A 27,734-nucleotide genomic window follows, 5' to 3' on the forward strand; every position below is an offset into this window, starting at 1 on the left:
CGCAAACCTTTTCAGCTCGGACTGTCACAGCGAACAACAACTGTTTGCATTATAAGAACAGCAGAAAAAAGCTTGGATACTAACTGGGAACCATAAAATAGTTAACTGTATATAATTAAATATATACAAATAATGATGTGTTGTCATTGCTTTGTAATTACTGTAATTTATTTTAAATATTTTGTTTATATTCACACCTCTTATCATCTTAGTTTTATGTCCTCTACTATTCTTTTACGCATATTTTAATGAAAACTTTTTGCAGAAATGGTACACTCTCTCCCCCTTTTTAATGGTTTTAAACCGCAAGCTATCTAATAACCTTTGATGATAGATAATATTTGATGATAAGCTCATGTTTTTCATGTGGCATAAACAAACTGCCTCCTGCAGCTCTGTGACAGAAATGATCGTGACAAATCACATGTGCTTATTGTGCTTGTAGGGAAGTCAGAGGTGAAACAATCTTTTTTCTCCTCCATAAAGAGTTGAAGTGATTGAGTTAATCTGAGGAAATCCAAAGGAACTTGCAGCAGATGCTGATGCAGACTCATTGTGCTGCAAATGAATAAGACTGTGCATCAATCAGCTCATCAAATCTGAGCAAGGATAATTAATGCTGGAACAAAATTTGTGCTGACTGTAGCGCCAGAGCAGAAATATGTCTATATGTTCCAAAATATTGGAGCAAATGACTCACTAATCCAAACTGCAGGGGATGTATGATCAGCATGGCATCTGTCTGGATGTTACGTGACTAATGCTGTCAGAGATGGGAGGGAGACTGCTTCAGATTGGCTAATAAAGGCTGTAATTAGCTGCATTAGACATTTCAGTGGCAAGTCAGAGCCAAAGCCAACAGACTAAAATTAGCTGCTGCTAATCAGTATTCTGTGCATATTCAGGAGGAAAAAGATCACATACACAGAGATATAACGTCTCAAAAGAAAAGGTTGGATAAAATCCACTTTCCAGTCCCCTGAAGCCAGCAGTCTTTAAAAGCAGCCATAAAGCACGAGATGTGTGATTCTCACATGCTACAGCAGGGCAGTGATGGTCTAACACTTGGACTGGAACCTAATGGCCTCACTCAATGCTCCTTTGTTGGAAACAATGGAAACATTTTACTATAAACGAGGACACTCTGAGTAATTCAGTTATCGGTGTGCTGCATGAATAGATTCACTTTTTTGCAGCTCTGCGCTCCTATCTGCGCGACCTGTAATGTGGACAAATCTGCAGAAGCTGTTGCATGATAAGGCAGTTTAGAGGACACCGTGCAATTACAATTTTCCAGAATTTTCTAGAAGAGGCATGAATATAAATACCCTCCGCAAGAACTAACAGGAGTAAAATCAGCTCTGATTGGGAGCTCATCTGCTTTTTCCTGTCGCTGTGAGATGATAAAGAAGGCAAACCGTTTGATAAATGTTGTAATTTATGTGGTGTGGACCTACAAGCAGTTTACACTTCAGAGAAACTGAGTGTTTGCAGCCTTAAACTATATTCACAGCAGTTGTCCCAGTATGGGGTCTCCCCAAAAGCTCTTAAGTTAAATCTGAGGGCGTGATCTGATAAAGTGATAAACTTTAGATCTACAAAAAGCAAAGACATCCATGCAGACATTACGGCATAAGCATTACAGCTGGTAGCAGACACAAAGCTAATCATAGAAGAAAAATCCACTTCAGGCAGTGAATTACCACGTCGGGTGGTTCTGACATAACGATGTGACAGGAAGTAATAACAGTTTTAAACTAAAAAAGTTAGTTTCAGGTCTCTCATGAAAGTTTTGAACTTTTGTGTGTAAGATATTCGAGGAGAGCTCTTCCGATCAGTTCGTCTTTTTAGGAATTTCCTTTCTTGAGATGTGATTGTTTTAACATGTTTGTGGAAAACACACAGACTTCCCATGAAAAGGTGACACCAGACTTGGTTTCACTGGACAATGAGATAGCATGCCGGACTTCAGGCCCGTTTACGCTCGATGCAGAGGACGGTGGACTGTTTCATCTGTCTCCTGCATCAGATAAATACGTTATTTGGTTCTTTTTCAATGGCTTTGCTATCCGTCACTTGATACAGAAAACAGAGCAATACCACTGGAAATAGCGTGGGGAGGGGGGCAATGTTGAGTTGTATGCTAAACACACAACCAGCAAAAGGAACAAACCAGAGAAGAAGAAGCGGAACAGGAAGAAAAAAAAAAACTACTTCTTTAGTGTTTTTTGAGGTTTGTAAATAGAAATGTGTGACAAAAAGTTGTTTGTAATTTATTGTTTACAAATACCCCCCCCCCCCCCCCCCCCCCCCGCAGTAAGAATTTTCCATCCCACATTGAAAACAATGAATTCTCATTTATCACGTTAATGTTCGCAATACTTTCACAAGCCCCACTGAGGACGTATGTGCGGACGCAACGCTCACAACCCAACAGGTGTGGAGTGTTGACAAACATGGCGGAAGGAGGAGCGGACATGACGGTTAGCGAGGACCTTATTCCTCAACGAGGCGCCGCCATCGCCGTTATCTGGAACTGGTTTGGGTTCAGTAAATTTGTAATTTGCAAGGTTTGTAGAGAACTAATGCAAACTAAGTTCCACCCCATCAAACACCAGCCGGTGTGCCATAAAGTGATCGTCTGCCAGAAACTGATTAAACGGCGGCAGGAGCACGCAGCTGTTAAAGTCGTGTTGATCAGCGTCTCTGTTCTGCTGCTGTTCCTCTCGCCACAAAACCGATGTTACAGGTGATATTGTGTCCATTTTAACAGAGAAAGTACGTTTTTGCTACAAGTTAGTGCTTTAACTGATTAACAACAAGTGAAACGAAGAAACACATGTTGCTGCTTCAATCTTCTGGTTATGCGTTTGCCTTGTTTCTGTTTAGGATCTAAAGGCCAATTAATGGGATTTATTCATTCATTTATTACAGAAACAATTGTATGGAAAACGCTACAGTATCATTTCCAATGGTGTACATGAATTACTATTACTTAAAGAATCGATGATGGTATATTTCTTGTCAATAAAATGTGGAATCGTCATAAATCCTCAAGTGGTCTGATTTCATTCGAGTCAACTGTTACTAACATCCAGTAAGTGGATAAATTGACTTGACAACCATGACAACGTAGCAACATTTAATGACATGACATGACAACATGACAATGTTACACTCAGACATCCCTGTTTACGTACGTTGGAGAGCAGAATTGAGCATTAGTCTCAGTTTTCGTAACATATTGTCATTACCAGCTTGTGATTTGCTTCTTATTTTAACTCGAGCTTTACGAGAACTGCTCAGACAAATGATTATTCTCCCTTTTGAGCCTCATTTCAGGTTCATGCTCCTATTGAGATAGTTTGCAGATTTAGTTGGTTTGAGAAGAAATAGCAACCCTCTCTGAGGATTTTGCGTACCATAAACGATTATTAATGAAGAAAAAGAAGAAAAGTTTGGACTTTTTCCCCGTTTTCCACTGAAGCATCTCTCCGAAGGATTTTCTAAGTCAAATTCGATAAATCAGAAGTAAAACTAAAACTGGAGATATAGTTTCTCAGCTCAAAAAGTCAACACTTTACAGGTCATTCTGTTGAATAACTCTGTGAAGCAGCTACACTACATGATGTGCACCACTGTGTACATGTGACAGGATTTACAGGGCTGCAGCTGGCAATAAGAGGCCGGCACCAAATGACTGCTCTCAGCGTTGGGAACAAAACAAGCAGCTGCTGGAGTGGTAGGTGGGTTGGCTCTGTCTCTGAAGGAAGCCAGCCTGTGATGATCACAGGCTACAAAATGACACGAACCAGGCTAGCTAGCTAACACTTGGTGCTAATTAACCACTGTCACCTTCGGTGGTAGCTTACGCACAAACCCAGCAAAAAGTAAAGTTTGTTTATGTTTCAGATGAGCTTTTGTTTGTTTTGTGTTTTTTGTTTTTTTTTTAATGTGAAGAGGATTTATTTCTCGAGATGAATCATCTTCTTCCTGGAAGATGTGCTAATGATTAACAGTGAAATTGAGCAGAAAGCTAAAAATAACTGTTGTTAAAACACTGACTGCAAAATAGATGATTATCTCCGTGTCTAAAGATCGCATCATCTGGTACCGTATACATGCAAACCATCCACTTTTTCCACTAAAGGAAAGGAGAGTTTTACTGCAACATGAAGAAGTGGTGGTAACAGCTATTGTGGTGTAGAGGTGAAACAAACTGCATTTCATTCAGAAGGATGTGGATTCAAACCGAGCTGCCAGGTCCTTATAAATTGTGTCAGATGGTTGTACTTCTTCTAATGCTTATGCTGAGAGAAGCAAGCTAAGAAATCATTTGTGCTACTTCACCCATTTAAGTCTTAAGCTCTTCTGCCAATTACACACTGCAAGAAGTTTAAAACAAACATTCCTGTCCCAATGGTAAAAAAAAAAAACAACAGGCTTTTGCATGGCATGGTAGCTGCAGTGGTTAAAGGAAAAGGCTCTTGTTCACACGTTAGTGCATTCAAATCCTGATGCGGTACCTTGATAAAGCAAGTTGGATAGTTGTGCTGCATCTCCAAATGGTTATGCAATTGCAAATCAATCATTCACCATAAGAGGACATTAACAGTTGTTGCAGCAACTTCAAGAGACGTGTGCTATGACTCACGTTTGTAGTTTTTGATATATTTAGCATTTGTAAAAATAAATTTAGCCTTGTGATTGGACAAAAGTTTTTTGTTGTTACAATGCTTCAAATGAAACAAAGTTGTTGAACAATAAAGTCTTTAACTGATTACACAGGCAATTTTAAATGGTTATCTTCAATGATTAATGCAGTTTAACTACTGACCAGAATTTTAGTTGTTTTTGCAAACTATATAAAACTATCTTTAGCTTCTTGACACCAGTTCAACCATTGGCATGTTTTGGAATTCTGCTAATTACAAACTGGTGGTAAAAGGCATTCTCATCCCAATGGCAAAAAATATTAGTGCTCCTGCCGGTGTGTTGGTAAGAGCTGTTGTGGCTTAGTGGTGAAATGAGCAGCCTTTTATTCAGAAGGTTGTGGGTTAAACATTCAGAAGGTTGTGGGTTAAAACCCAGCTGCTGGATCTTGATAAGTCACGACAGAAGGTCTCCTCATGCTTACCCTGAGAAATGCAAGCTAATAGATCTTGTGTGTTACCTTACCCATGTAAATCTTAAGCTCTTCTGCAGGATTGCAGGATGTTTAAAAACCCTAGCACAGCTATCTGCCAGGGTGCAGCTGAGAGCTGTGCTGGTTTAGTGGTTAAAGGAATGGGCTGTTGTTCACATGTTCGTGGGTTTGAATCCCAACGCGATACCTTGATATATCAAGTTGGATGGTTGTGCTTCTTCTCCAAATGGCTAAGCAATTGCATATCAGTCATTCAGCATAAGAGGGCATTCATAGTTGCTCTTCTGCAACAAGAGCAAAATTTCTAGAGCAATCTTAGAAGATCTGGCCTTCAGTGTGAATTGTGTCCAGGACTTCTCAAAGAAAGCAGTCCCAACGGATTTCCTGGTGAAGTAAAGGTTGAATAGATAAAATATAATTGCTACTTTTTCCACACGTATGACAGATAACAAAAGCTGTTTGTTCACTAGTAGAGAAGATATGCACATATGTTACAGCCTATTTAAATATCAGCTATGACATTTTCTGGCTCATATATTATTTCATTCATTCATTCATTTTCCTAACCACTTTATCCAATTCAAGGTCACGGGGAAGCTGGAGCCTATCCCAGCAGTCTTATTATTATTATTATTATTATTATTGTTGTTGTTATTATTATTATTATTATTATTATTATTATTATTATTATTATTATTATTATTATCATCATTATTACACTTATTATACTTATACTTAGTATTTTATTTATTAAACATCAATAAATCCCTTATCTTCCAACAGCCAAAGCAAATATTTACAGCTGAAGAGAAAAACTTGCAGTACTTAAGAAGTACATAGTCTAAACTAGTCTTTGTGCACTTTCTGAGCAGCTTGAATCTCTTTGACAGGCTGATTTACAGCTGAATGGAGAGTTGCTGCATACAGGTGTAAATCCCAAACACAGACAGCAACAATGACAACAGTAATAAATTAGACAAGACAGGACACTCCCAGCAGAGAGAAAAAGTCTAAGTATCACAGCACTTCTCTGTCTTAATGTGTGCTGAGGTGGTTGGCAGGTGAGAAACTCACATCTCTGCACGCGTCGATGATTTAATCAACATCTGCATGTTTCTGCAGAATACTGCATGAAGGACACGGTTGATGTTTGACTGAGGAGACAGACACAAAAATGCAATTAGGCTTTTATATATTGCCACAATTTTATTTTATTTTATCATCAAATACTACATGCTACATTATATATAATTAATACCTAATAAATTTTGAGGTAGATTTTTATTTATAATTTAAAAGAATGTCTTTTAAACAATTTTTTAAAAATCTATTACTACTTTTTAACTATCATTATTTTTACTAATTATTTGTTTATATTACATTTAATCTGGAGTGCATAGATATACATTTTTTATTTTCTTTCATTTTAGAAAAAATAGAGGTTTATAATAGAGATATTGGATAATATGTCTGATATTATCGGCATACCTATATGATTTAGCTGATATCCGCAATTAAAATGCTAAAACAGAAATTCATAGTTTTTTTAATGACACATTTACACAACATGCACACAGTAAACTTTTCATCAAAGCCTCCTCTAACTGAAAATATAACAAATGTCATCTATAGTTTTCTAGATATTATTGTTTGTTTGAAACAACACGCTCAAAAAAAATATCTGTATCAGTTGATATCGGTATCAGAAATTAGAAGTTGGACAAAATCTGCAAATCGGTTATCAGCAAAAAGCCAATATCACACAACTATCATGATATGAGGTTTTCATGATGTGTTTTGTGTAGCGTCTTTAGTTCTAGTTTCCTGTTTTATTTTGTAGCTTTTCCCTGTTCAGTCTCCTTGCCTTGTTTCCTGTGTAGCCTTTGCTCCTGTTCATAGTTTTCATCCATTTCACCTGTGTCTTGTTTTGTTCCCCAGTATTTTTTAACCCTTGGTTTCAGCTCTGTTTGCTGGTTCTTTGTGTTTTCTCGCCTTCAGTTCAGTTCAGAGTTCTGCAAGTTAAACCTCTTCATTCAGTATTCCTGGCTCTGCTCCTACATTTGGGTCCTCCCTTCCGCCACAATCCCAACATCCATAGTTGATTATATTACAGTGTCCACAGTCAGTCAGCACCTGTATTCACAGTTAATCCCTTTGATGTTTGAGTTTAAAAGTCAAGTTTTGTTTATGTTGCCTGTTTCAGGAAGTCAGCTCTATTAATAAATAATAATGAATAATTTCTACTATTATTATTCCCGATAGGTAAATTCAGCTCTGCATTTGACCCACTGAGCAGCCTTGCTTCAGATGTTATCATAACAGGGGAATTCACAGCTATAACTTTAATATCATATAATTCTTACTACATAGCTGTAGATTATTAACGACACAACAGCCTACTGTCACAACACATAAGCCAGCTCTGGTTATTTTATTAGAAATGGCATTAAAAAAATGCACTGCTGTGATGTTTGCTGCTGGCGCAGGGAGACATATGGCTCAGCAGGACACCTGAGTCACATCGGTGGGCTGGATGTGGGCTCTCTGCAGGCCAACGCTGAGAAGATGCCAAACCTGCCAAAGAGATGAGCAAGATGCTGTACAGCGATGAAGGTTTGGAAAGATGTAGCCACAGGGACACTCACAGGATCAAATCCTTGGAGAACGTGAGCAATTCATTATATTTCACCTTGAAAGCTGAGGATTTTATTTCTGTCCTTGTCACACAATGCTTGTGGTGTTGAAAGGAACTCATATATAGGTCATTTGTTAATGCTATAAAAAAAAACCTCCACTGTTGAGTCGGAGCTCATTGAAGTGAATGCAGATGTGGCCGTGGGGGTAGCTGGGGCAGAGGGGGACATCTGCTTAGAGAGGCACACTCAGCAACTTGTTCTGCAAGTGATATAACCCTGATAACCCTGGCAGCATGAAATAACCAAAATTATCATGTTTTCTAGCTCATCTCTCTAGTTTGTTATCTTTGTAGCCGTTTTTAGTGGCAGATTTTAATAAATTAATCTTTTATGTTTGTTAAAAAACAAAATTTTTGGTTTACTTTTTTGTCATTTGAAATGTTTTTAACAAGCCACTCAATGTTAGTGGAAGTCTTGTACTGTTGAAGTCGGGAAATTAATATCTCATTGTAAATTATTATAACTTTTTATAAATAAAAAAAAACCCAAAAAAAACCCTTTTTTAAAGAACATGAAATGTTATTGATGCCTTTTATCCATTTATGACAAAGCTCAAATCATTAATCACACAACAGTGTAAGTTCATCAGATCTCAGTGTAACAGTCAACATCCCAGCTTTGGGATGATTCTCATCATGATGAGGTGGAACGGGAGATTCTCATCATGATGAGGTGGAACGGGAGATTCTCATCATGATGTGGTGGAACGGGAGATTCTCATGGTGATGAGGTGGAACGGGAGATACTCATCATGATGAGGTGGAACGGGAGATTCTCATGGTGATGAGGTGGAACGGGAGATTCTCAACATGATGAGGTGGAACGGGAGATACTCATCATGATGAGGTGGAACGGGAGATTCTCATCATGATGAGGTGGAACGGGAGATTCTCATGGTGATGAGGTGGAACGGGAGATTCTCAACATGATGAGGTGGAACGGGAGATTCTCATCATGATGAGGTGGAACGGGAGATTCTCATGGAGATGAGATGGAACGGGAGATTCTCATGGTGATGAGGTGGAACGGGAGATTCTCATCATGATGAGGTGGAACGGGAGATTCTCATGGTGATGAGGTGGAACGGGAGATTCTCATCGTGATGAGGTGGAACGGGAGATTCTCAACATGATGAGGTGGAACGGGAAATTCTCATCGTGATGAGGTGGAACGGGAGATTCTCATCGTGATGAGGTGGAACGGGAGATTCTCAACATGATGAGGTGGAACGGGAGATTCTCATCATGATGAGGTGGAACGGGAGATTCTCATCATGATGAGGTGGAACGGGAGATTCTCAACATGATGAGGTGGAATGGGAGATTCTCATCATGATGAGGTGGAACGGGAGATTCTCATCATGATGAGGTGGAACGGGAGATTCTCATCGTGATGAGGTGGAACGGGAGATTCTCATGGTGATGAGGTGGAACGGGAGATTCTCATCATGATGAGGTGGAACGGGAGATTCTCATCATGATGAGGTGGAACGGGAGATTCTCATCATGATGAGGTGGAACGGGAGATTCTCATCATGATGAGGTGGAACGGGAGATTCTCATGGTGATGAGGTGGAACGGGAGATTCTCATCATGATGAGGTGGAACGGGAGATTCTCACGGTGATGTGGTGGAACGGGAGATTCTCATGGTGATGAGGTGGAACGGGAGATTCTCATCATGATGAGGTGGAACAGGAGATTCTCATCATGATGTGGTGGAACGGGAGATTCTCATGGTGATGAGGTGGAACGGGAGATTCTCATGGTGATGAGGTGGAACGGGAGATTCTCATCATGATGAGGTGGAACAGGAGATTCTCATCATGATGAGGTGGAACAGGAGATTCTCATCATGATGTGGTGGAACGGGAGATTCTCATGGTGATGAGGTGGAACGGGAGATTCTCATGGTGATGTGGTGGAACAGGAGATTCTCATCATGATGAGGTGGAACAGGAGATTCTCATGGTGATGAGGTGGAACGGGAGATTCTCATCATGATGAGGTGGAACGGGAGATTCTCATCATGATGAGGTGGAACGGGAGATTCTCATCATGATGAGGTGGAACGGGAGATTCTCATGGTGTGATGTTTCATGTCAGTGTGAAGTCTAACCTCTGATGCAGGTTTCTACCTTATTAAATCTGATATCAAGAACGAAGAACAAAATGATCCAACATTGTATTTGTAAGGTGGATCTCATTAGTTAGGTTCATATAATTTACAGACAACAAAATCCAATTAAATGTCTTGAGACAAGTCCTTGGTTTAAACCTTGAGGACTAAACGTTTCCATTCACACCTGCTGCATTCTGAATAGCAGACGTATTTAAAGTGATAATAATTTCAACAAAAGCTTTACTAATGCCATATAAGGTACTCAGGGATGTTAATGAAACTGCCTTAAGATGTGTAGTGTTTAAATGTTTTATAGAACATCTCCACAGCTCATCACACCATATTATAAGAGGGAGCTGCGAGGCAGCGAAGCAAGCACATCGTCATGGGATTGGCTCTCTTAGGAGTCCTTGAACGAGATTCTCAGCCGGTGCCAAGAGCCGGTGACATCATGCTCTATTTGTGGCTGTCAAGCAGAGCATCCAGCAGCTAAAAGGTATTCATTAAGGGACCAGCTGCAGGGTTCAAAGAAAAAAAAAAAAAGGATAAAAAGAAAGATTTTTACTGTAAAGAAAAAACTCTCCAAATTTAGATGCAGCTCATCGTTTTTAAACAGTATGTCAGAAATGAACATGTCTTCCATGTGTTGAAAAGCTACTGATGAGGCAGCAGATAAATATTTATCAATGCCTGAATCAGAGGAAACAGATTTTACAGTGAAAAAAAGACATTTTTCAGGTCAACGCGGTGAGGAGCACTAAGTATCAGTTGTAACCTCATTTCTCTCTGCTGAACCGATGGACCACTTCTCTAATTCATTCAGACAAAACCAGCAAAAATCATCCTGTGTGTGTGTGTGTGTAGACTAAGATCTGAGATTTATTCCATGGGGTCTGAGTCATGCCCAAGTTTTCCCTGCAGTGATGCAAACACAACCCCCCCTGTGATCTCACCTACACAAACATACTCTCACACGTGCACGTTGTTGCCTCTTCCTGTGAGCAAGCGTTCGGACTGCGTCTGCCTACACAATGTCATTTTAAATGCCTTGCCATCAAACTATTTGGGATATTTGAAGGAAAATAAAGACTCTTCTGCCTCCGAGTTGTAAACTAAATATGGTTTGAAGGAGGTTTGGTTTGTTAAAGATGGTAGAAAGTCGCTCCTCTCCTGTTCTTTTCTGATCAGCTGTCAGTGTGCAGAACGGGAAGATTAAAAATGAATACCTCGCATTTGCCAACTAAAAGCAGTCGCTTAGCGGGGCTGAAGGTTTCATTCTGCAGCTGTCATGCTTGACTTCTTACTTCCCCGTGGAAGAGCCATTTTCAGTCCTGCAGACAGCCTGAATGACACGTGCTGACTTCATCCCCTTCCCGACTAACGAGTGCACTCTCGGCTTGCATCAAGCCGTTAACACATGATGACTCACAGCTGTCTAGGAACATGACATTCACTGGTGTGGTAGTATTTCTGACTGATGGGATCATAACAGAAAAAAAAACCCATAAAGCATTTACGTAAAATTCCCAGCAAGGAAGAAGAACGATCTAAAGGCGAACTAGAAGAAGAGACAACAGTGCAGGCGTTGTGAGGTAGTCCACATCCTTCCAGAGATGGAGCAGGAAGAATAAAGCTCGTTTTAGCACAACTGGTAGGTTTATCAAAGCTGAGCTCAGGGTCAAATGTAAAAAGTCAAATACAGGTCAGGAAATTTGGTGACGACATTACATCATGCAACATGGAGAAGCGCTGAGAATGGAAAAGGTGCGTTAAAGTTGTGACCGTTAAAAGTCAAAGGACTGTAATGAGTCATTCTTTGAATATTTTATGACACAGTTTGAGCAACACGATAACTAGCATGTTACCTCTTTAATATCTTCTTCCTTTTCGGCTTTGTCCTTTTCCCACAGCGAATCAGCTGCTCCCACCTACCGATCTACAGAAGCCGTGTTCGCACGTTTTCGTTGGCACACGTTTTATACCGGATGCCCTTTCTGACACACCCACTCACCGGCTCTCAGACTGGCCTGTCCTCAAACCGCCGACCTTCAGGCCAGTGGACAACCGGCTCTACCTCCTTTAACATCTCATGTATCATATTTAAATGATTCAGTTGGAGAAACTTTGCATCACTTTGTAGTAAAAACTGTTGAATATCATGTTGTATGCAGTCTGATGGTGGTCTTCCATCCCTGGTGGTTGGAAATAATTCTGATATATCACGTGGTAATGAACCTCACATGTATGCAGGTTATTTATTACCTCCACCAAGGAGGTTATGTTTTACCTGGCAATTATCTGATTGTCTGTTTGGTTGTGTTTAAGATAATTAAAAAAAGTTATGGATGGATTTTCATGTAATCTTCAGGACTTATTGGAAATGTGAAAAGGAAGAACTGACTTAATTTTGATCCAATTCACCTTTTGTGTCCAGGAATTTTAAAAGGATTCCTTTACATTGTGAGAGGGTCATTTTCAGCATTTGAGCATGTTAACTCCAACTAATCAGAGCACTTTGAAAAACATACAGGACAAGCTTCCAGCAGGTTGTAAAATATATCAAAGACTGATCCAGGTAAAGGAATGAGTCCGGATACTATGATCCAAAGTATGAAGAATAGGGGGCCTTTGTCATTTTCATCATAAGAGGAGAACAAATAATTACAATATGGGGAGAAATGTGGCCCTTGGCGAAGCTTTGCGCTCTCCAAGTGCTTTTCTAGTTTGTATTGATTTACTGTTGTTCTATGATTAATTATCATTTATTTATTTAGAAATTCAAAAACTGATTCTAGTTTAAAAGCAAAAAACAAAAAACAAAAAAAAAACTGCAACACCATCATAATCCTGCAGGAGTTAAAAATAGAACATGTTTTAGTTTCATTTTATTTTTGTTGAACTGAAACACAACATGATCACATAAGGGAGAAAACGTGCAAACTCTGTGCTCATGTTGTCTCACGGATTTACACCAGGCGCTTTGAAGTAGCAAAAATCAATGCCTCTTGATTGTTCCTTCACATCTACCTCTGCAAATGCTCAAAAGCAATCTGCAACACTCAACAGTGACTCCCTTCATCTCTGTCGGGTAACTTGGACAGAGCGTTTGGAGAGGACACGAGGCTTGTTACATGACATTCAGGAGAGGAAGGCAGAACCAGACTAAAGGAGGCGTGCAAGCTGCAGCTGCCTTGTTAGGCTGATGCATGCTCCTGCTACATCCCAACTCGATGGCATTGCACCCCACCGTGCTGTTCATTAGAGGGATAATTACATCTGCAGGAGATCCTTCTCATCACCTCAGTGTGCATGATCCCAAGCCCGACGTCACCCGCTCTTGGCACTGGCACAAGCAGTGATCCATGCAGAAGCCTAGATATGTCTCACTAATCAGACCCTAACCTTTCAAGGGTATTGATCATGCATCTCTGTCAGAGCCATTACAGACACAAACACTGCATCGGGTGCGAGCCAGGAGTGCGTCCATGACTTTGTCTATCTGAGGAAGATTAAAGGGAGGGAAGACGTGAGGAGAGGGTGCAACAACAAGGCTTTGTGGGTAAATTTGGCAGGAAAAAACATGAAAGGCTTTGGTTTGCAGATCAATGTTTGGGAGAAAGGAAGACTGATCAGATACTCGGCTGGAGTCAGCGTTAGAATAAAGGATGAGACGCTTTTGTATAGTATTTATCATTCCACATTTCTGACTGATAACGATGTGTTCTGTCAACTGGAGGAAAGTCGTCAACGACTCCAGCACAGCTCGTTTTCGCTTTTCTCTTCCCACTTCCCTCCTCTTTCTCTGCTGTGCACCAACCATGCGTCTGGCCTGCAGGCGGCATGAACCGGGGCACAAACAACAGTAATCATGGCAAATCATGTGCTGCTCCGGCAGAGGAGACCAGCTGACCGACTGGCTGCTGCTGCTGCTGGAGCCCACAGGGCTTCCAGTACAAGCAACAGAAAGAAAGGAAGAGGAAAGAGGGAGGGAAGCAGTGAGGGGAGAGATAAAAAAAAAATCAAAAGGAAAATGAAGGAGAGGATTCACTTCCCATCCTCTCTCCCAAACAGGCTTAGTCATCCTCTTCTCTACACTCTGCTCTTCACATGGAGCTCATCTTCTCTGCCTCACACTGCTCTGCCTTCCACTCCGACATTCCCTGTTCACCCCTCAGTTCTCCACACAGTGGTACAGTCCACGATCACAGACCCTGATGTGAGGTTTAAGGGTGGGAAGAGTGAGTCTTGATTGTGTTGCTAGACCCCTAGATGGACGGCCGTGTCCTGTAAGACGGACAAACAGCAGCGAATCATTGACTGGAAGGAGGAAAGCTGAGACAACAGAGACGTGCTCACCCTGTAGATAAATCCATCACACCTCCAGCTGTAGTCGTCTGACACCGAAGCAAGCTTCCAGGTTCAATAAGCATTCTGTATAAGATCCACTGCAGGATATAGACTGTTGTAATTTCTCCTGAAGCCAGTATGATGGTCATGAATGAGCCGACCGCAGATCAATGGGCTGCTCTACGCGGCAACGTAGTTCAGACGTGGCTTCCATTACAACATCAGAGCTGGACTGATCAATTTGCTGGTGTCTCGTTACTGTCTGAAAGCACAGAAAGGATGTTCCGAGGCCACGCCGTTCATTCAGGGTGTCCAGTAGCACAACTTCCTCGACAATACGCAGCCAGTGATACACGAGTGTGTGTGAAGGAGTGAATGTGTTGGTGTAAAATATAAATGCACATGTACTCACAGAAAGTTGTGGAAATTCAGGTGGAATTCACAAGAAATGTAAAAAAAATCACATTATACTGAAATTTTATCATGAATGAGGGCATTTAGGGAGAATCCTGTAATTCTTTCATCCTAAAAGGAAATGTAACAGTGGTGGGTACCGCTCTTTATAAAAATATCAATTAAACTTGTGTCAGGTGTTTGATGATGTCTAAATGTGAGCAGAAGGAGGAAGAGGACTGTTTGGATAGTTTGGTGGTGATTGAACCAGAACATTTGTGGTTCATCTTGTTGGATAACAGCATGTTGTGCGAAAAAAGTATGGAGGAACGTCAAATTTAGTTCACATTTAAAGGTGACAAAAGATTCTGAAATCCTACAAAAAGCTGATTTTCTCCAACGTTTTGTCAAGTTGAAGAAAGCAGCCGGAGATGATGTGAGCTTTGTGACATGGTGCATCATCCTGCTGGAAGTTTCCATCAGAAGATGCTACACTGTGCTCAGAAAGGGATGGACATGGTCAGCAGCAGGACTCAGGTAGGCTGTGCTGGTTAAACCATGTCATTCCACCAGCAGCAGCCTGAAGCGGTGATCCTGACGGCAGGATGGATCCATGTTGTCATGATGTTTCCAGCAGATTCTGATCCTACCATGTGAATGTGGAGCTGAACTGGAGACTCATCAGACCAGCAACGTTTCTCCATCTTCTATTGTCCAGTTCTGGTGAGTCTGTGTGAATTGTAGCCTCAGTTTCCTGTTCTTACTGACAGGAGGAACCCGCTGTGGTCTTCTGCTGCTGGAGACCATCTGCTTCCAGGCTGGACGGGTTGCGTGTTCAGAGATGGTAAAGATAGATAGATAAATACTTAACTGGTCCCAAAGGAAATGTGGGGGATTCAGCAGCAATTACACTACAAAAGCAAACATCATCCATCCATCCACTCATTTTCTATCCCATTTACTTCAGTTAAGGCTCACAGGGAAGCTGGAGCCTTTCCCAGCAGATACCAGGTGAGAGGCAGGTACACCCTGACCATTGCAGGACCAGCACAGAGAGACAAACTACCATTAACATCACAATGGAGTGACCATTTACCATAACATTTATGTCATTTCCTGACATGTAGAGCAGCTCAGACGCAGCAGCTGCTGAACAAGCTCCTCTGTGCTGTGATTGGTGGATGACATCATCAGCAATAGCCTGCAGATGGTCTAACGGCCTCCTGTCTGCCACCGCCACAACAGGTCCAGCTCCATCCCTACTACACAGGTGGTAGGTCTTATAAGTCTGTCCAGTCTGTTCCCTCTTACTGGTGATTCCTACCCAGCACATCACACCATACACACTCAAAAATAGAGGTACCAGCTTGTACCTAAAAAGGTACAAATGCTTGTCGCTGGGGGTGTACTCTTTTGAGAGACATTTCTGTACCCTTCAGTTCTGGTCTATTTTTGTACCTTATCAAGTTCAACCTCACCTTTTCAGGTTGTGTTTTTTATGTTTTCCACAGCATTAGGCCTGGTCCATTCCACCTAGCAATATTATCTTATCTTTAATCAACAAATAATCTTCAAAAACTCAAAATACTGACCAGCCATACACTTAGTTTGCAGCATCTGACCTTCATTGTCTGGTGTAGTAAATGACTGTTAAGTAGTACTACTGTCATCACTCAACTCTGCTCTAGTTTCTTACATTACAGCCATTAACATTACATTTTTCAATGCTGCAGGTACCCTGATGGTCAAAATGGCACAAATTTGTACTTTATGTCACTTTGAACCCTTTTTCGTACTCTGAAGGTGCTTCTGGTCTCTTAAAGACCAGTATTGTACTTTTGAGAGAACATTTCTTTAAAATGTACCTATAGGTACAGAAATGTCCTTATCTTGTACCTCTATTTTTGAGAGTGTATACAGACTGGTCAACATTTGCAGCAGCGTTCTGCAGGGCTTCAAGCCTGTAGATGGTCACTGGTCACTGACCAGTCCAGGCTGTTGTCCTGCTGCAGACCAAGATAAGGTCATACCACCTCTATGTCTTCAAGTGTTCGATAATCTTTTCAATTTCGATCTAGATCCTCTTCCTGGTGCAGGAGGAGGATCTAGATCAGGGGTGTCAAACTCCAGTCCTGGAGGGCCGGTATCCAGCAAGGTTTTGTTGTTTCCTTCTACCAACACAGCTGATTCAAATCAAATGGATCCAGCAGCTTCTTGTCGACCTATTTATTCATTTCAGTCAGGTGTGTTGGAGCATGGTGACAACAAAAACCTGCAGGATACCGGCCCTCCAGGACTGGAGTATGACACCTGTGATCTAGATCATGTCGAAGACACTGATGAAGTCGATGAAAAGCAACCGTGTGGTGGTGCTTTCCTGGTCCAGGTGTGGAGGAGGAAGCGTGGGGCATCCAGCGTGCTGTAACAGCAGCTGCCAGTAGAGATGATCAGCTGGTACAGCGTCTTTGTGCCACTAGTCTGACTCAGCGAGTCAGCTGGGTAAATAGGAATAAAGTTTAAACCATATCCTGCTTTAAAGTCAAATAGAAATGCATTTTTCATGATATTTTGAAAACTACATAAACAGATGTAGTTCAGTGGTATAAAATCCTGAACTGAATCAAATTTAAATCTGTGATTTTCACCCTTAAGATCAAGATAAGAAAAGAAATACAAGCTCAGAATTTGGTCTTTGTTGCTCATCAATGTTTCTGTTGAGGTAAAGAGGTTCTCTTCCTCTGAAAAACTCCTGTTTTACATGACTTAAGCTCAAATCTGCGTTTCTGGAAGACTGCAGCATGGTGGCGGTGAGGAGGATTAGCTGCTGCAGCATTCTTCATGAGACCATGTTTGAAAACAGTAAATAAACAGCATGGGAAGAGTTCTCCCGCAGGCCCTCAAGGCCCTTCTGGTACAGTAAGTCACAGCTGAGTGCTCCAGAGATTGTTGCCCATCTGCCAGTTTGTCTGCCTGTGTCACGTTAGGGGCTGTTGGGGGGAGGGAGGAGGGTCACATGTGCGGGGTACTACAGGCCTGGGCTGTCTACGCGCTTCATGTGTCTTTCTCTGAACTGAACATCGAGTGCAAGCAGAGAGTCGACAGCAGACTCTACGTCTTATAGCCATGTCACAACCAGGAAATCTTTGTTGGCAACAAATATTTTCAATTAACAATGAAAATGTATTTATCTCTCCATTTATAGCATTAATACTTCTAGATTTGGTGTTATTGAGCTATCCCTTTGCTTCCTAACAGGGGGTCTAACCTCACAACCTGATCTGGGATGTTAATATCAACAGCAAAAACAGCTGTCTTTGTTTGGGTCAACAGAAATGATAAACTGTCATGTAGGAAGACATAACTGTGATGAAATGGTTACGTAACAGTTATGACAAGCCTGGAGTAGCACAAGACATTAAAATATCCAGTATGACAGCGGTGGCCTTCATTCCCAGAGAGACTTATAATCAGAGGTAAGAACAAACCGCATCAACAGCATCATCGTGGTTGGAGGTTTCGCCATGATTTCACGCCCGCGTGGATTAAAGAAAACTTAGCATACTTTCATTTGCAGTATAAATTTAACTGAATTCATCTGATCTATACTGGGGATGATGAATTAAAGATATTTAAATAGTCATTTAAATGTAAGAAATCAAGGTAACACTTTACAAAAAGGGACCATAAGATTAGCTGAGCTCATTGGCTGCCAGCTGCTGCCATTTTGGAGCTTTTTGGCTCAACATTCAGGACAGCAGAATGTTGTAGATGCAGAGGGCGGATCTTGCTAGGTGCATGCGTTTGGTGTCTTCGAGTCATGCACATAGAGCGTGCTCACAATGTGTTGGTTCTGCTCTGGGTGTGCGGTTTGGGTGCGTATTGTAGGAAAGTTTTGACAAGCATTCCTGGTTAAATCAGCTCTCTGTATACAGAAAGCACATAAGAAGTCAAAAGACGTCTTTGGTCGCCAATGAGTTCATTAGAAATAAATGTGGAGCGAATCAGGGAGTAATGATTCATCATTTATCATCTACACCTGTTACATTAGCCTATAATTACCATTAAGAAACTCTTCGGTAAGTTAGTCATAAAATGATGAGAAAGCCAGATTTTATTTAGTCATGTGACTGTTGCAGATATTTTCTATTTTTGTGAGCATTTTATCTGCATTACTACAACCACAAGTTAGTGTCAATTTACCAAACTCTTTGCAGGTCATCACAGAAACACTGAAACACTGGCTGAGTAGTGCTTGATTGTTGCTGGGCTCCGGAGCAAGGTGTGCCACACTGTGCCACAGATTTAATGTTGATGCAGCGGTGACGCTGATGGGTTTTTAATGTAGTAAGTCCCAGGGACCATACCTGTCAAGATCTGGATTTCATAATATGGGAAATTCTCTGGAAACAGGTGGGAGTAGAGCTGCACAATGAATCGGATTGTGGCCACAAACAAATAAACCTGATCATCTATGATATTTACGTTCATAACGCGAGCTCTGCTGCGGTTCTCTACCAGCAGTCTGCCGACCACCAGGGGGCGAACTTGTGGTTAAGGCTTTATTAAGCTGCCTAAATACCAAGCGGGCACACCTTTTACCTGCAGCCAGTTAAGTATCGTTGGATTGGTTGGACATTTGAAGTGGGCGTGGTTAACACGGAAAATCATGAAGCAGTAAGATGCCGCTTCTGGATTTTTCCTGTTGCAGGTAAAACAGATTGTGTTGATTAAACAGCTGGTCGAGGTGGTAAAAAATCCCAACATTTTTACAACATGTGGCATTTAAATACACAAACCCTGCTGCGAGCACAACCTGTCCAGCCGCGGACAAAGTTGCTCGTTACATATGAAATAAGCAGCTTCATTGGACAAAAAGCAGACATCGCCGCCTGCATCGATCCCTCCCGGCATCAGACGAAGCTTCTCATGGAGGATGGAACAAGTTTTTGACTGATGAGAGCAAGTCATGTCGAAAATGGAAAGTACAGCTGCATCAAAACACTGGATAAGAAATATGAGATTTCTTCCTTCTTTTTCCAAAAAGGCGTTGCATGCGCTGTATAATATATATATATATATATATATATATATATATATATATATATATATATATATATATAGAGAGAGAGAGAGAGAGAGAGAGAGAGAGAGAGAGAGAGAGAGTTGCCAGGTAGGTTGTTTACAAGTTGTGCATTAAAAATACATGTTTTTTCAGACACAATGAATTGTTATTAATAATCGTGATTACAACATTGATCAAAGTAATTGTGATTATTATTTTGGTCATAATCGCGCAGCCCTAGGTGGGGGTAGCATAGGTGTAGTTCTGTGTGAGACAGGAGTTTATAGTCGCTGCTGCGTGTTTATTCTGTGCAGGGGGGTTTCTCTCCTTGTATCGGTGTATCTTTTCTCTATATGAAAATACGGGAAAATAAATATACAGGACGACGTCGGAAAACAGGAGAAAATACGGGAGTCTCCCGGCCAAAACAGGATACTAAACAGCTATGCCCGGGACCCACAGGTGACCGTTTAAATGGCTTTCTGGAAAATTCAATGGGTCCCCAATTCAAAAATAATCTTTCCATTTCTTATATTCTTTTATTGTTAAACTGAAGTAAAACTGTTTTGAGTTTGTTGCTACAAAAGAGCCCCTTCATGAGGAACTCTGCAGGCTGATCAGAGTCAGAGAGGAGAGCAGAGCGGTGGAAGCAGAAAATGCAGCTGCAACACTCTGTTTCTTTTTCCTCCGTGACATTTTCATGTTCTTTCCTTCTTAGTCAGGAAAAACCAGATCTCATCGGAAGCGGGACGTATGCACAGACTACACTGCACAATACAAAATGAGGATTTTCAAAGTATATTTTGTCATTGCCAAGATTTTATTTATTTCATTACAGCACACCATATAACCTTTCTAACATCCACATAAATGTGTTCTTCATCGAGAAGTAGAGACATGACAATACTTACGATGAGTTTCATGCCTTTAATTGTGAAAATGAAATCTAACTAACTAGAGGTTTCAGTAGCAGCTAGACTTGCATGTTGTGATGTGTGCAGGATCTGAGTGTACAGACGGCATTTCTTTGGCTTGCTGACAACAGCTTCTTTTGCTAGTTATTGTGACTTTAAATATGAGTAGTTGTTCACAATGTGTTTTTTTTCATGAAAAGACGTTCTGTTTTATCATGGGACGCATCGATAGTGAGTTTACTGCATCCTTAAAGGTGTAAAAGTGTCAGGAACACAGGACGGGTACCTAACAACATCACTGATACAGTACAAATATAATAAACATCCAGAGCCAAAAACAAGAAACAGTAAAAGCAAAAACCACAATTCACAACTTTTTGTTCCAACATGTTGCAGCTGGGTTCCCATTTCCAGCATCACATCATGCAACAGCAACTGCATATCAACGCATTGGCCGTTTTGAGAGTTCAACATGACTGATTCATCTCAGAAATGCAAGAGAACAGAGAGAGGAAAAGAAAGAGAGGAAGAGACAGCAAGAGATGAGAAAAGAGTCTTCATCAGACTGACTTTTGTCTGCTGGAGAGAGCTCAGAGTACAGATAGGATGCTGAGTTAGCCGTTGTCATGGAGCAGCTGAAGCTGGAGCCTATCCCAGCAGTCTTTGGGTGAAAGGCAGGTACACCCTGGACAGCTCATCAGTCCATCACAGGGCCACACAGAGACAAACAACCATTCATGCTCACACTCACTCCTAGGGACAATTTAGAGTAACCAATTAACCTAACATGCATGTCTATGGACGGTGGGAGGAAGCCGGAGAACCCAGAGAGAACCCACACGGAGAACATGCAAACTCCCCACAGAAAGACCACTGACCAAACCTCGCCCAGCTGAGGATCAAACCAGTGGGCTTCTTGCAGTGAGGCCACAGTGCTAACTACTAAGCCGTGCAGCCCCACTGAGGAAATCAGTGCTTCTTTAAAAAAAAAAAAAGCTGCAAAGGAGGAAGCATATCACAAGTCACCGTGACTGCACAGTCAGAAAGAGAAGCATCCAACAGATCTCCACGAGTCAGCAGGTGATGGTTGGTTTTGTTAGCAGGTGAAGCCAGTGGGATGCTAGATGTTAGAAGAGCAGGAGCTTATCTCAAAGCTTTGCTTCCCATCAGTTCAGCTGAATGTGTCGAAACCCTGCATGATGCAACTGCAGAGCTACACGCTCAGCAAAGCTTTGAAAAGCTGTCTCTTAGAGCCGACGGTCTTATCTACTACTTACAGCATTATATACTGAACCGGAAGAAGCACAGAGATGTTCTGAAGACCAAAGCCAAGAAAGAGCAACATTCTGCTGAAAACACCATGTATGCACTACTGAACCCAGGGGGTGTTTCTGTACAATACCAGCAACACGGTGTAGGCCAACACCAGACACCTGCTAGGGGTTGGAGTATCTGAAGAATATCAATACTTTTTAATGGTTTACTTGCTTATTCCAAATCAGATTGCAAGAGGCCAGAGCCTAGCTAGTCAAGCTACTCACAGGGAAGAGGTGGGAACCATTAGGTCATCAGTCTACCACAGTCCCAACAAAGACAGATAAACAACCACTCATGCTCACACTCCCTAGAAGAATATAGGGAACCTGGTTAAGCTGACATGCATTTTTATTCCCACTACAACCACACTAGATCCAATGCAACTCACTGCCAGACCACAATGTGAAACAGTTGGATTAACCTAATCTTTTGATTTGTGTCTGCAAAAACCATTTCCATCTTTATAGCAACACATTATCACAGCATTTAGTCAAACAGACATGTATCGTCTGTTACTTCTCATGTAACAGGAAAAAATGCCTGCATGTGGTGGTCTGAGGTGTTGGAAGATGCACAAAATGGTTAGCTTGAGTTAGCTTCAAATAATTTACTAGGGCTGTGACGACATGCTTTTGTCCATATTCTGATTTTTTTGGGTGCCAATGCTATTTAAATTGCGATTCTCATAATTCTTTGATATTGCTAATTTTTTGTAGATTAAAAGCAAAAAAAAGTATCAAACTTTTTTTTTTTTTTTGCTCGTCATTTTTCTTGATTTCAATTGGGAAAAACAACACAGCAGCCAGACCATCATTCTGCTGCTATAATGCCCAAGATGACAAGTTAAAAGATCAATAAAAACAATAAAAATAACAAAAATTTTGTAATGGATTATATTCATTTCTTTGAAAAAAAAAATTTTTTGAACAAAGAAATTGATTTTAAAATTGTGAAGCAAAAAAATCCAGATTTTTTTATTTTTCGATTCGATTTTCCCACCCCTATAATTTACACTGAAACATCAAAATACACCATATTCATGCAAGTAGGAAAAAATAGAAAACTGTCAGGAGGAGAGTTAGAGCAGGATGATGAGGTTTTTTACTGCACGTTTGTTTTAATCTTTGACTGCTTTAGAACTTACCAGACATGTGCATTCAGTTAAAAAAAGGAAAAAATGATTATTTGAAAAGTATTCCTGCAAATACTACATGAGCAAAGCCACTTCAGCATCAACGTAAAGGCTTAGCAGGGATGTAGAAAGCAAGACAAGAGCCTGTGGACAAGGATGGAAGCCATGACAGCGAAGGGGGAGGGATACTGGTGGAGTGGAATGCATGTAAGTGGGGGGGGGGGGGGGGGGGGGGGGGGTTGTGACGCTGGAAGCGTCGAGCAGGGATGGCGAATGTCACTCTCTTCACTCGAGAGTGTCATGCGGAGCTGCAGAGCCATGACCTCTGATTGAAAGAGGAAAATTTGGGGAAGAGGAGGAGACACCAGGCAAGATGCAACGTAATAATAAAAAGGCAATGGCAGCAGAAATGGAGGAAGAAGGGACGTTTGTGGTGGGCCAAAATCAAATCCAACCAGTGCTCTGGGCTTCAAACAGACAAGTGATATCAGCAAAGACACATTCACAGCCTGCCTATCACATAAATGAGACCGCTTCTGCTTCTCTCCACATTCATCAGCTCCTCTGCAATCAGAGTGGAGAAAGACCTGGAAGCTATCTACTGGCCTCTTTAAGAATTCCTCTACATGCTTATCTGGACATGGTTGTACACTGCTGGTCCCTGCAACTGCTGCAAAATGACAACTATATTAAAAAGGTCCTACTTTGGAAGACGGGTCATTTCAGGGTTGATGACTGCTTTATAATTCAGCTTTTTTTCTTTGCTTTTCTTTAAGACAAGCAGAGAAAGCTCCTTTCAGCAGCTGTCACTTGGCAAAATGCCTCAGAATAATTACCAGAGGTCTAATAAACCTCTTCATAAACCATTGCTGTATTATTGACATCATTCAGGGGAATGAGACGCCATCAGATTAATTAATAGAATGGTTTGTGCCAGGACGTTGCTGGGAGGTTCCCACTGTCGGCTAATTTAAGCTGGAAGCCTGGAGAAGCACCGGAGCGGTGTGTCAGCTGTGTCATTACACACTGACATACCATACATCACAACAAGCCTGCACCGAGATCAGCAAAATCCTCTGATAATGGAAACGTTATTTCCCGCTGACAGCCCAGCATGTGGTGGGAAATCAGAGAACAGTGGGGGAATTCATACCCAAATGTATCTATTTAAATATAAAGGCGAGATGATTAAATTCCTGAGTCTGTGACGACATTATCCAACAGTCTTTAGGAGATCTTTAGTTTTCCCTTTCTCTATATATATCATGTCCTGTTTAACTTCTGCATGGCAAAAAAAAAACCCTCAGAGGATCAAACATGAGCACATAAAATCAGCATTCAGAGCTGCAGGCTGAGATTAAAAGAGCTTCTTTCTCACGTCCAAATGAGGAGGTTTGTATGAAGTTCGTTCAGATTGTTTAAAAGGACCATGGGGTGAAAGGTAAAAGGCAAATACTGGAATGGTCTTCTGGCTGGATCAGCTCAAAACAGGCCAAATTTGAACACTTTTAAGTTGTAATATGAGATCACACCAAAGCAAATACAGATAGTTTCTGTGTGGCCTGTGTCTCTTAAAGCATGTGGATTAACTGCGCTATCAGCAAGCACCACCTGTGAACAAAGTCCTCCTCTCTCCATGAACAAACCTCCAGAGTCTCTTGGAAACAGAGCAGGGAAAGCGTGTGAATAGAATTACTGACACACTTTTGGAGAGTGCTAATCTCCAATTCCAGTTGGAACTGTTATGTAACGCCGTCTTTTTCCCCCCACAGCTTGTGGAAAATTAAACTTAACATCTCTAAACCTTCAAACACACCATTTCACTTTGCTGATTTGGTCTCAAGCAGAGGAAAGGTTGTCACACACACCCAAACAAGCCGAATACACAAACAACATGTAAGTCCAAACAATTCATACATGGTGGTGAAATAACAGACACATGGTTTACCTCAGCGGGCTTGTGTCACCCCAAAGCAAGAGCTGACAACATTCAATGGTGATATTTTACCACTTCTAAGATGAAATATTTGCTCATTTTGTGTTTGATGGCTGCAGCACATTTAAAAATGTTGGAACAGGAACAACAAAAGGCTGGAAAAGAAAGTGGCTCAAATAAAAAAAACACCTAGGGGAGCATTTGGCAATTAGTTAGGTTAATTAGCAACAGGCTGACAACATGGCTGGAAATAAAAGGAGCCTTTCAGAGACTTAAGAAATCCTCCAGAAACCAGTGTGAACCCAGTTCAGGCTGAAATCCACACCTGCAGGTTAAAGCTCCATCATGTGTGAAGAGGATCCAGAAACACGCCGTCTTCTCTGGACCGAAGCTCATTTAAAATGTTCTGAGTGGAAACCTGGATGAAGATGTGGAATAGTTTGTGGACAGCATGGACGGCGTGTCCTGCAGACTAAAGAGGAGAGGGAGCATCCAGCTTGTTATCAGCCTGCATCTCTGATGGGATGGGGTTGCATTAGTGCCGATGGCGTGGGCAGCTTCCACATCTGGGAAGCTCCATCAATGCTGAAACATCTGCTCCCATCCAGACAACGTCTCTTCCAGGGAAGACCTTGTAGGTTCCACCATGCTGGACCACATCCTGCATCATCACAGCAGCATGGTGGAACAGGAGAACTGGTCTGCTGCAGTCCAGTTTCACCAGTACAAAACATCTGGAGCATCATGGAAGCAGAAATCCAGCAACAAGGTCCAGTAGAGCAGCTGGAATCCTGCATCAGACCAGAACGGGACAACGTTCCTCTCCTGAAACTCCAGCAGCTGCTCTCCTCACTTCCCAGATGTTTACAGATGTTAGAAGAAGAGGAGATGCTAACGATGCTAAACATCATCCTGGAACGACTTTTTACAGCCATTAGATTCAGAATCAGCTCAGATTTTCCATGGAATGATAAAATGTCTCAGTTTCAACATGTGATCTGATGTTTCTGTTGTACTGAGAATAAAATATGGCTTGATGAGATTTAGTTTTATTTACATTTTACAACTTGTCTCATCTTGTTTTAGAACTGGGATTATAGAAGGTCAGTACCCAGACTGAATTAGACTGCTAATGACGGATATTTTGTTGTAGGAATCACAAAAGAAGGGTTCAAATATTAAAAAGAAAAAACCCAAATATACCACATGATCATAAGATAATACATTTTTTAACGTATATTTTGTAGAAAACATATCAGAATATATTGCTGGCTAATCCAAAGCAGGCACCCTGGTGGCCTAGAGGCTGACACGCTGAAACCACAAGAACCCAGCCACCAGGTTTCAGGCCATTTTTCCAGTTTTTTACAGTCCATATAAACTCCACAACACGGTTTCATTGCTACAACTGAGATCCAGAAAGCTTCTGGTGTAGCTTACCTGTGGCAGGGCAGAGCTGAGCTGGCGTTGCAGGGAGTCCCGGTCATAAATGACATCCTGGAGATGCTGCTGAGCCAGTCCAAGGCTCTCCTGGGTTTCCCTCAGTGTGTCCAGCAGCCGGTCCCTCTCGTCCAGCATGTTAACCATCAGCTGTTCAAAGTGGGAGTCTGGGTCCGAGGCGCTGCCCTGGGAGCCACGCTGGCTCAGCGCCGTGTCCTCGCTGATCGTGGGCATCACCTCACACATCATCTTGGCTCTGCTGAAGAAGATGAAGAGTAGTTAGGCATCGTTCTGCTCTCGTAGGTTTATTTATGAATAAAAGAACATGATATTTTGAAATTACAACGTAGTTATTAATGGCTTTTTTAATCAACTTCAGCACCTAAACCATTCAGTGTTTTATAAACTAACAGCAGGAATCAGAAGTCAGTGTGAAGATCTGAGGACTGGAATTCTATGATCCAGTTTCCTGGTCTCAGTGAAGACTGGTCCAGCAGCGTTCTTGACAACCTGCAGCTGTCTGATGGACATTGTAAGGAGACCTGTAAGGACAGGGTTCCAGTAGTCTAGTCCTCTAAAGATAAATGCATTAATCCTCCAGAGACATCAGATGTACTATACATGGTAAAGAGCTGGCTTCATGTGACTGCATTTCTGTCAGTTACTAGCCTGAGGCTCCGTTCACGCTGCAGGCAAAAGTGATTCAAGTCTGCCTTTTTTATCCAAACTACACAAATCTGATATTTTTATCACAGTCTAAACAGCGCAAATTCATTCATTCATTAATTATCCAAACATTAAGGGTTGTGAGGGAGAGGGAGCCTATCCCAGCAGTCTTTGGGAGAGAAGCAGGGTACACCCTGGACAGGCTGCCAGGCCATCGCAGGGCTAACACAAAGAGACAAACAACCATTCACCCTCAAACCAGCACAAATTCATTTTGTCATATCTAATCCAGAAGACTTTATGTGGTACAACACCAGATCCAAATATGATCTTTTTCTGATTTATGTCGGTCTGAACGGTCGGGTCGCATTTCTCTGGGTTCCGACTCCGTATCCACAGAGGTGCGTACATAAGACGCCACTGCTGATCAGGCCTGTCACGGTAACAAATTTAGCCCCGCGATTAATTGTCTCAGAAATTATTGCGATAGATGATAATATTACGCTAAGCGATTATTGTTGTTATTTTGAGACCATTTTCAACAAAAATAACAATAAAGCCATAA

General features: G+C 41.5%; 1 protein-coding gene across 1 annotated transcript in view; it reads right to left on the minus strand.

The window, feature by feature from the left end:
• Window positions 1-26,752, minus strand: part of ppfia2 (PTPRF interacting protein alpha 2) — a gene marked incomplete at both ends in the record, with an annotated part of 217,797 nt that extends 191,045 nt beyond the window's left edge. The window contains one exon of the mRNA XM_079263540.1: window positions 26,504-26,752. Coding sequence (XP_079119666.1) covers window positions 26,504-26,752 — 249 coding nt within the window. The remainder of the gene's footprint in view (window positions 1-26,503) is intronic.
• Window positions 26,753-27,734: the final 982 nt, after the last annotated feature.

This window comes from Telmatherina bonti (genome assembly GCF_933228915.1).
Source record: "Telmatherina bonti genome assembly, chromosome: 23".
NCBI lineage: Eukaryota > Metazoa > Chordata > Actinopteri > Atheriniformes > Telmatherinidae > Telmatherina > Telmatherina bonti.